General features: G+C 41.9%; 1 protein-coding gene across 1 annotated transcript; it reads right to left on the reverse strand.

Annotated features, from left to right (window-relative positions):
• Window positions 1-3,466: 3,466 nt before the first annotated feature.
• LOC108791554 (histo-blood group ABO system transferase-like) lies at window positions 3,467-9,450 on the reverse strand. The gene is made up of 3 exons (XM_018562069.1): window positions 9,416-9,450; window positions 9,186-9,320; window positions 3,467-4,245 (listed from the first exon to the last, which is right to left on the reverse strand). The coding sequence occupies exons 1-3, from the start codon at window positions 9,448-9,450 to the stop codon at window positions 3,513-3,515; spliced, it is 903 nt and encodes a 300-aa protein (XP_018417571.1). The 3' UTR covers window positions 3,467-3,512.
• Between the last annotated feature and the right edge of the window lie 851 nt (window positions 9,451-10,301).

A 10,301-nucleotide genomic window follows, 5' to 3' on the forward strand; every position in this document is an offset into this window, starting at 1 on the left:
CCTGAGCAATGTAACTGAATGCAGGCATTGTTCAGGTATTGTGACAGCCTGCGGGGCCGACTAGCAAGATACTAAAGCTTGGCCCAGAGGCAGATTCCTCCATCCACATAGTTCAGCATCGATGGAGGAATCTGTTGCACTTTTCCCCCATCTGACTATAGAAAATCCACAGATACTCTATAGGTGTATGGCCAGCTTGACACAGAAAAAGAGGGTCTTTTGCCAACATTATAGTGGCCATATGGATTCTCAACCACAAGGTGGCAATAGGAGGGCAAAAGAACCCACTTGCATTCTACTACTCTGCACATAGCAAGTCTGCCATGTCACTTGCATGTTTACGTATAGCTCTCTCTGCGGAGCATATTGTGGCAAAAGATTTGTGCGTGCAAGATCTATTGAACTCAGTAACCAGCTCATTCTACAAACTTGATTTACTCCAATATTATTAAAACTTTGGGTTGCTGGGTTTCACAGTGTGTTACTAGAGTGAGGCACCAAGGTTTTTTTTTAATACTATCACCTATGATTCACCTAATGTTCACTTATTCACCCCTTTCCCACATTTCATTTTGGATAGAGTATGTGTCAAGGGTCATGAAGCTGCAGTGAGATTCCAGGCCCAAATATCCATATTTATTTACAACTACCCAGCTGATAATCACAAAAGTATATTCCTATACTCTGTAATAACCAGGACCGAGATCCAACAAAACAGTACCTCTTGTGCATCAACACATCCCTTGGCACTCCCATAAGAAGACACACTGTGAAGACAGAAATCTTTTCAAATGTTAAGGGTTTGTTCACACCTCTGGGTGCAGGATTGCACTTTACTTGACTCCGCCTTGTATTTGATTTTATCATACTATGCCTGTATTAACTTTGCTTCAAGATTCACCATCCTTTACCTGCATGCACTTTTGAACTATGCAATGGAGGAACAAACTTTCTACATTCAAGTAAGGTGTCCTTGGGGATGGGCTTTGAGTGAGGAAAAGGCATTAGTGTATGGTGGAAGTGTGGAATATGTGTTGTCATTCTGGTCTCTTACAGGTGAAACTCGAATAATTAGAATATCATGCAAAAGTAATTGCAGTAAGTTCTGCAAAAGGGGCCCAAACCGAGTACATATGCATGCTTGTACTTTTCAGAGGTCCGATATTGTTCTATGTACAATCCTTGTTTTATTGATTGCATGTAATAATCTACTTTTTTGAGGTTGTGGATTTGGGGTTCTTGGTGTTTTCCTGAGCTGTAAGCCATAATCATCACAATTATGACAAATCACGGCTTGAATTATCTTGCTTTGCATGTAATGAGTCTATCTCATATATTAGTTTCACCTTTTAAGTTGCATTAGTGAAATAAATGAACTTTGCACGATATTCTAATTATTCGAGTTTCACCTGTATTTGCACTTATTCATTGAGTACTTTGCCCAAGGCAATACTGCCCTAGCTTTATTGTCCAAAACAATGGTCACTTTTGTTATTTTACCATTTCACCTTCATTAGGAATTCCTAGTGTCTAGATAATTATGGCACATAAACTATGTGCTGATAATTAAACCTAAATCTAAAACTGCAAGCAAGACACGTACACCTTCATGTTGGCTGGGGACGGTAACGCCCTGGGTAGTCTGTTAAACTATAAATTGTAAGTGCAAGAGCAATTTAGCAGAGTACTCTTGTATCTTTCCACTATAAACAATATTGCTGTATTGGTGTATAAATTCACCTTTGCATAAAAGAACTCAGAGTCTCGTCCTGGTATGGCAACAGCACATCATAAACAGTGGGTTCCAGAGTGGGCAGTTGCTGGATTACACTCATCCCTGCTGGCTTCCTGCGTTCAGGGGCGTGAGGGGGCAGTGCATTGAAGTCAATGGCATCGCAGCCAACCCTCCATCCACAGTGCGATTGGCCGCACCAAAATGCGTGGCACATCAGCGTCTGCATTCCTGTCCAGCGCGATCTGGAAAAATGCTGCAAGCACTATTTTTTTCAGATTGCACTGGACCAGAATGCGGGCTTTGTTTTGACTTCAATGCATCGCCACACCATTTTCCAGACCAGATGTTGACCATGATGTTTTTCCATGCGTTCCAGTGCATTCCATAAAACGGGACAAGCAATATTTTTTTTGTCTGATCCGGAACTGACTGCACCGGTGTGAACAGTGCCCCGAAATACCATAGGAATACATTGGGATGCTTTTTTGGGAACAAACTGTTCTGGTCTGTACATGATCTGCGCATGGTGTGAACAAGCCCTTTAGCTGCACCTGATCGCAAGGGAACGCATCAAAAACACATGCAAATGCACTGGAAAGCATTGGACTGCGCCTGAAAGCCTATTTTAAGCTTCTTTTTTTTTTAAAGTGTCAAAAATCACTGTAAAACGCATCACACTGCAGCTGCGCAGACACATGCAATTCTTCTCCTAACAATGCAATGGCTTCAGCTAAATGTTACAAATACAATACAAAATAATTTATAAATCACATGCTCTGTGACACTAGGCAAGGGTTAAAACCCTAAAATTAAGTAGGAAGCTATTCTTCGAAATGAGAGGAATTCCCCTCTTAGGCAGTTGATATCTGAATGGGGGTCCTTTTTTCCTCACATTCTTTTCTGGTGACAAATGTAAAATGTTTGATTTCCCATCACCTTTTTCCTGCCTAAGATGGGCACCAGGAAAACGAGAGAGGGTGAATCTTCCCAGAAGGGGCAGACAGCAATAGAAACTTGACAGGTATCTAACCCCATTCCTTTCTCTATTCATACACTTTATTGGCTAAACATTGACATCTTCTAAAAACAAGTGATCACAAACAGGATTCCTGCTGTATCCAGGGCCGGATTTACTCCCCCTGCCGCCCCAAGGCCAGGTTCCACAATACGCCGCGCGCGCCGCCAAGCCCCCCTCCCCATCAATTGAGAATGGCAACCAGATGGCAGGGCGGGGGCGTACTCACCGCTGCCGCCCCTCTGCGCTCTGCAGCCCCGAGGCCGGGCCCCAGTGGCCTTGTGGGAAATCCGGGCCTGGCTGTATCTATGTCAGAAGACAAAACTGGGTACCTCAAAGGGCAATCACATAAGAACAGATGGACATGCAAAGCATCCTAGAACTCCTGCATATCTTGCTGCTGTCTTGCTCAACATGGACCTGGTAGGGATCCCTGGCGAACCCTGAAGCAGCAAAAAAAACAAAAAACACATACATTATAAAGAACCAGATGTGGATCAGCCTTCACTGGTCAGTGAATAAAATCTGCTAAACGGCCATTTATTGTGTACTGACACCACAAAATTATTACAAAAGTCTAATAAAATCTATTACTTGCCCCAAGCAGTACTGGTGTGCACAAGGCAGCCACGTCTGACATTGTCAAAATGCCCTCTAATCTTGGGAAATACCAAGCACATCTAACTGCTACAGGATTAAGTCTCTCTCTATAAAAATTAAATTGCTTCAACAGTTCTGTGACTCACAGTAGGCGAAATCCCATCACCTATGAAACTTTCCTTCAGCTTCTGAAACACCCTGCAGAGCTCGTCTGCTGCGGATTGCATTATGGTTCTTTGGAACAGCAACAAATCTTCTTCTCTTGAGAAAACCAGGAACCTCAAAATCATTGTCCCACAGGTATTCTGGGGAGAGAATTTTAGTTGGTTTTTGATATAGAAAATACTTGTTCAAGTAGCTTTCATCATGCCAAATGGCTTCAATTTGTTTTTCTATATCTGCCACCATAGCATTATGGCAGAAGTTGGTCAGCCTGTAGACTTCTTCTACTGTACCCCCAAAATATCCACCCGCATAGTAAAAGTCCCCTTCATCTTTAGGAATGTAAGCTGTGGACTGTGCTCGGCGCTCATATGTAAATTGTTCTCGTGATGCACTATAAAAGCCAGGATGTAATGTCCCAAAAACATCACTTAAAATTTCAACCCCAACCTCATCACTGAACCTCATATCAACATCCACACACACTAGATAATCCACTTCATGGATGAATCTCAGGCGGGACTGATCACCGATCATCTCCATCCGTCGCATGGACACATCTTGCCAACGCTGGTAGCTGGGGACCTCCAATATTGCCAGTTTTCTGCCATCACGAAGGGTGAAGGCAGGAATATCACTGGCTTGGTCAGTAAATATATAATAGGTTACTTTATGTCCAACCATGAAAAACTTCTCAGCAGATTCTATGAACGTCTGAACAAAGCCTGTATACCTGAAAGAGAATTAATCAAAGACAATATAGTCATAAATGATGGAATAAAGAGTACTGAATGAAATGTACTAAGGCTAATCACATTTGTAGACTGCATGACTCTCTAGAGTTATTCTTTCCCGGCTCTATGACTCTGTTCTATCAGTCTATGTAGTGGCCTTATGTTTCTATTGACTTATGGGTGAGGCTGTGGGAAGGGGTTGATAATGGGGGTTTTTATATAAACAAATGGCTAAATGAACTCTGTGAATATATGAAGAGGCTAAGAGAGCTCTATGTGATGAGGCAGGCTTGTGTCTCTATTGCCTTATGGGTTGGTTATGGGAATTCTAAAAGTCTACAGAGTGACCTTGGAGACGTAGGTCTGCAAGTCTAAAGATAGGGCTGATGTCTCTAATGACTTATGGGCAGTGATGGAGGGTTCTGCAAGTCTATAAAAAGGCTGTGGGTTCTGCCAGGAATTATATTACAGTCCTTGGAGGGGGCTGGAGATCCTGAGGGTCTGTTGAGGGAGCAGAGCATTCTATAGAAGTCTTCGTGGGTGCCAGATATTAGTCTACAGGGGGGGGGGGGGGTGGAGAATTACATTATATTGATTAATATACTGTATTAACCACGGCTACATCAGTCTACAAAAGTGCCTAGGAGTACTGTGGGTCTATGGTGGGGGTTATGGGGTTCTAGAGTGTATTATCTTTCATAGGCATTCTGATAAAAATGTGAATTTCTCATTTGAGATTTTAATAAGTTCACACTTCTTATGATGGCCTTTTTAATTTAGTAGGAATATCAGATTCAACTTATTGGACCCAATTAATCAAGCTGCTTTATTAATCTGTATCTTGTTTCTGGCCATAGTATTGAAGCCACTGACAGCCAGGTAAATAGCATTTTCACACAGAGGCCATTAATAGTAGCCTACATGTTTCTCCCATCACATGTGATATGATGCGAGAGGTTACTTTAACATGTCATGTGCTTTTTCAGCTTGATAAACCATCATTTCAAATATGGGATCTTACAATTGTTTACATCTTTGTAGTATCTACCATGAACAAAACACACTGGTCAGAAACATATGGAAAAAAAATGATTTTTGTACTTACCTTAAAATCTGTTTATTAAAGGACACACTGATCTTAAGGCGTCATTAGAGCATCTAGAGACAAACCTGCACAGATTTGTGGAGTTTGGACCAGGAAGTCCATATCTGAAATCCCCCACCTGTGCCACAGGTCCTGAACCATCTGTTGTTAGATCTCCCAAGACAAGAAGAAGGGTCTCCCAAACTTCAGAACTGGATTCCTGAGCCACCAAGGCAGAGAACAACCGGCCTTTGGTGTCAGGAGAGTTGATCTATCTAGAGATTGAACTGGTTAGTCCTACGACAACAGAATGTTATGTTGTAGAGGTATAGAGTGGCTTTAGGACTATGGATTCCGAATCTGGAAGCAGAGGTCAGATGTTTTTCATGAGGAAAAGATAAAACACTGGCCTGACCAGGCGTATAGAATGAGACCCAGATACTTCAAGGGATGAGTTGGTTCCAGCGCCATTTTTTTAAAGGGTTCATGGTCCAGACAAGTCTTTTTAGGGTCTGGACTATTTGCATTACCTTGTCAGTTAGAATTTATGTGGACTGTTTCTGCAATAGGAGATTATCCAGTTATCCCACAGTGGGGATGCCCCATTCCTAGTAGTAGTAATAGTAATGATAGAACTGGTGCTTGTACCTTGCTGAATATTAGGGGCGCATAAGAAAGACCAAATGGAAGGGCTGCATACTGGTATTGTTTTGAGCCCACAGCAAAACAGAGGTAGCAATGGTACACTGGAAATTTGGGGACAAGCAATTAGGCATTCTTAATGTCCACAGAGGCTAGAATGATGGAGGGAAGCAATGACAGACCTGATGGATTCCATGCAGAATTTTGGGAAATTAATGAAGATGTCCTTCTGTAGAAGGCCTTCAGATCCAAGATGAGGAACAATAAGAAAGTTTGAGTGAAAACCCTGAATCTTTTCTGTGGTTGGAATGATGGCAATATCTTCCTGGTTGAAAAGATCTGCCACAGCAGCATGGAGGTCTGCTAACCTATGCAGAGACGCAGGTAGGTTGGACAGCAAAGCAGGTCAGAGGTAGATAATGAAACTAGCTTGTAGCCCATGAACAGTACTTCTCTTAGCCAGGCACAAGATAATTTGAATTTGTGCGGACGGTCGTTCCTTCTGGAGTGTGGCTTCTTTTGTTCCACATGGCCCCTATGTGTTGTAAAGTAGCCACCACTCCAAACTCCCTCACATGATAAGACTACTATCTCAATACAAATTAGTAAACTAAACATGACACTGTAGTTTATTATGTGAGTGAGTTTGGAGCGGTGGCTACTTTACAACACACAGGGACCATGGGGAACAAAAGTAGCCGCCCTCCAGAAGAAAGGACAGTGTCAGTATCAATTCAGAGATGATTTTGAAGATCTACAGCTAAATGATACACAAATAAGCTACATTTTTGTTAATAGTTCAGGTACTTGAATTCATTTTTAAGATTTAACACCCGAGTTTAGTTGCCTTTAAGGATTCTTACAACAAGTTAAAAAAAAAAAAAAGATTTGGATGTCTTGGTTTACAGTTGCCCTTCCTGCATTTGATCACACAATTCTTGCCTTGTTAGTTGTTATGACTGCTGGCTGTGCTCTCACTTTTTCAGAAACTGCTGCTCATCTCCCATCTTGACTTGTTTAGTTTGTCTTGCCTTGTTAGCTTTCCCCCTTCCTCTTCTCTACCTTTTCTTTCTCTCTCCCCTCATATGCTTTTTCTTTTCCTTTTCTGTAACATCCTTGCGGATACCTTGAGCCTTTGGTATCAGAGTTCCTGGGACCACTCTTGGGCAGTGCATGTCTGCTCTCAATCTCACCTCTCTCAATTCTTACTTGAACTAACGTCACTTCACATGATGCATTTTTGTGCAATTCATATGCTCTCTTGTTCTATTTGGAGATGTAACTTATTACATTGCTATAAGAGTGCACTGTGTTTTGTACTTGATCTCTTTTTAAAATTTGTTTAAATGAAATCATTGAAAAATGGAAAAAGGGCAAAAAGGTGTATGGAGCGCATATGCACGTGACACTGCAGGTAGTAATTGTCAAGTGTGTTAACCCCTTCCGCAGTAACCGACAGAATGGGGTAAAGTGGAAGTGTACAATACTAGTAATGTAGTAGCCCCCGCCCCTCCCCCGGTGCACAGACATAATAAAAGTAGTTTTCAGAGTGATAACACAGTCCTGGAGAACAATCTGTGGCTAACCAACAGTACACAGGAGTCTGGAAAGCACCACAAGCAGAGCCCTGTATCCGACGGTGACAAGGTTATTCTTGCTGCATCAATGGGCATATTCACAAATTATGTTTTCAGAAACTGAGTCACTCTGAAGGCTATTCCAGGAACCAACACAGTACACAAAGGTCTGGAAAGAACGACAAGCAGTGCCCGAAGGTCACGTTCCAGGGGAGCTCTGCAAACTTCGATCCAGCGGGGTCCAGGTACAGCCTCCAAGGCATCGCTGAGAAAACATGGATTTAAACAGCCGTATAAAAAGCTGAGCAATATAAAAAGTCATTCTGGAAGTGGGAGGGGTTATACATGGCTGGCCAACAGCTTTTTGAAATACCTATATCAAATTCCTCCTGACGGCATCAGTATAACCCAACCGTCTAAGAATACCTGAATACATGACCACATCGCAATAATGTGGACCTAGCCTTAATCCTACATACGCAAGTGTTTTTCTCTACTCCTTACCGGACAAGATGGTCTGTGAGATCTAGGCGGGTGCTTGCAGTGACCCCGGATTGTGCTGTGAAGATATACAAGTTTGAAAGGATGGCACCAGCACACCATGGTAAAGTGAAATCAGCAAAAGTCCCTTTATTGATGGAATACTGCCATTCCAGTTCTTCTTCATTCCATCAATAAAGGGACTTTTGCTGAAGGAAGAAGAACTGGAATGGCAGTATTCCATCAATAAAGGGACTTTTGCTGATTTCACTTTACCATGGTGTGCTGGTGACATCCTTTCAAATTTGTATATTGCTCCTCACAGAAAGGCAATCAGGGTCTTTTTTGGATTCTTTTACCTGTAATCCTGGCTATCCCATATAAAACTGTTTAGATTCCTGATCCAGCAACACAATTGGTTTTATATCTATTTAAAAGGTGATGGTGTTTTCCATATGTTTAATCTGTAATGCAGGGGTGAGCTTTTCTCTAAAAGGTGACATGCTACAAGATTTGGATTGGATTCATAAATAAAATATGTTTTCATCCAACTTCTCAAAGGTCCATATCATAATCCTAATCTTAGGCCTTGTTTAAACTTTACTCGACAAGTTATAGGTAACCATGTGAAAGGCAGTAATAGGCTAGTGTTCTGCTCATTGCCGCCTGCATGCTTACCTGTGCTTGGGGTTATTTACTAGCAGAACCAAGTAGCAAATACAGCAAGTATAAACAGCTTTACAGCATGAAATGTTCCAAACAATTCTTTATGGCCAACATCCTAAATATAATTTACTAAGAATCCAGTAGATTGGAGACATTTAGATTGGAGCCCGATATCCAGCACAGATTCTTTCCTTCAGGACCTCCCGCCATAGTGGTTACTGACCACCACAGCAGGTTAATACAGAAAATCATCTTTCTGCCTAAAAAGATGAGAAAAAAACCTAAATTCATCCAAAGGAAAGTACTCGATATATGTAGATTCCGCCAGTCTATTAGTCAGGGTGGGGTGGATCACAAGAAAATGTTATCAGTATATAGTGAGCAGCTTATCTGAGCCTCTTCCACAAATTCCACCATTAATATTTTCTCTGGTAACTAGACAATTTCTAGGTTATGGCACAGGATTGACTTTTACCAGCTCTGAACTTACTTCTTAATAGCAAACACAGTAAGACCAATGCGGACCTCTCTCTGATGGAACTGTGCATTTAATATGTCCAAGTTATAGGTGCCATTCCAGACAATAGGAGCGAACCAAGGTGTCATTGTCAAGACGTCTGTCCTCCTGGAAGAGAGTGGAAGACAGAGACCATCATCTCAGTATTGTACATGATCCACAAGCTACGGATTAATAAGGTAAATAAGAAACAAAATACTTACAGAGGCCTCATAGTGTTTGGTTTCTCATACAGCATTCTGCAAGATGAAGGAATATAATTCAGATATTCTCTAGAGGAGTGACCCACTCAGATACCGTCCCCACAAAGTGTGCCAGTAAAACACACCCCTTCATCATACCTAGTGCACATCAGTCAAATACACACACACCCCTGGAGCACACTACTCAAATGAGACCCTCCCTCCTACACCAGGAGAACACCTCTCAGGTGTCCTACCCCAAAGCTCACCGCTCAAAAGGGACAGTAGACAAGTTGTGCCCCCACCAAGTGGTGCTGAGGCTTTGTTCAACTTAGAACAATCAAGAATTTGGACAGTGAGGGCACTGAAAGCTGCCCCAGGTAAGTGCATGGACCTTGTGGCGTCTTTATTTTATACTCCTCGGCATCTTTTTTTGGTGTGTTAAAGCAACAAAACCACAGAACGTAAAAAAGCCATGTTCCATGCTCAATAATCTGTACATTGAAACAATTCATAGAGCAACAGGTATGTATAAAAGGCAGTAACCCATTGCAATAAGATTTTACTTTAGTGGAATCAGATTAGCTAAGTGATTTATGATTGCTGTGAGTTTCTGCACTTTGTACATCATCATTGTTCTATACTGGCCTACTAAATAATCTCACTGGCTGGTTCTGCTCTTTAGAGGAATAAGAAATCCAAGGAGATCACACACCCCAGAATGGGGAGGAATGTTGCAGATTCAAAAATGTGGAGACAATGATATTTTTACAGACACTTTTGAATTGGGGATGGAATGGTATATCCAGGTTAGGCCAGGAATGGAGGCACAATGACAATTCTAGACACTGTGATGCTACATGGTGGATGGGACAGTGCTATTTGCATGGGCACTCCAAGTCAGAGA

This window comes from Nanorana parkeri, unplaced genomic scaffold, assembly GCF_000935625.1.
Source record: "Nanorana parkeri isolate BGI_ZX_2015 unplaced genomic scaffold, ASM93562v1 scaffold559, whole genome shotgun sequence".
NCBI lineage: Eukaryota > Metazoa > Chordata > Amphibia > Anura > Dicroglossidae > Nanorana > Nanorana parkeri.

Coding starts and splice junctions, on each gene's coding strand:
- LOC108791554 (XM_018562069.1), bottom strand. CDS start 9,450: ATGCTGTATGAGAAACCAAACACTATGAGGCCTCT. Junction 9,321..9,415: donor CCAAACACTATGAGGCCTCT/GTAAGTATTTTG, acceptor ACTCTCTTCCAG/GAGGACAGACGTCTTGACAA. Junction 4,246..9,185: donor ACTGTGTTTGCTATTAAGAA/GTAAGTTCAGAG, acceptor ATTCTCTTTCAG/GTATACAGGCTTTGTTCAGA.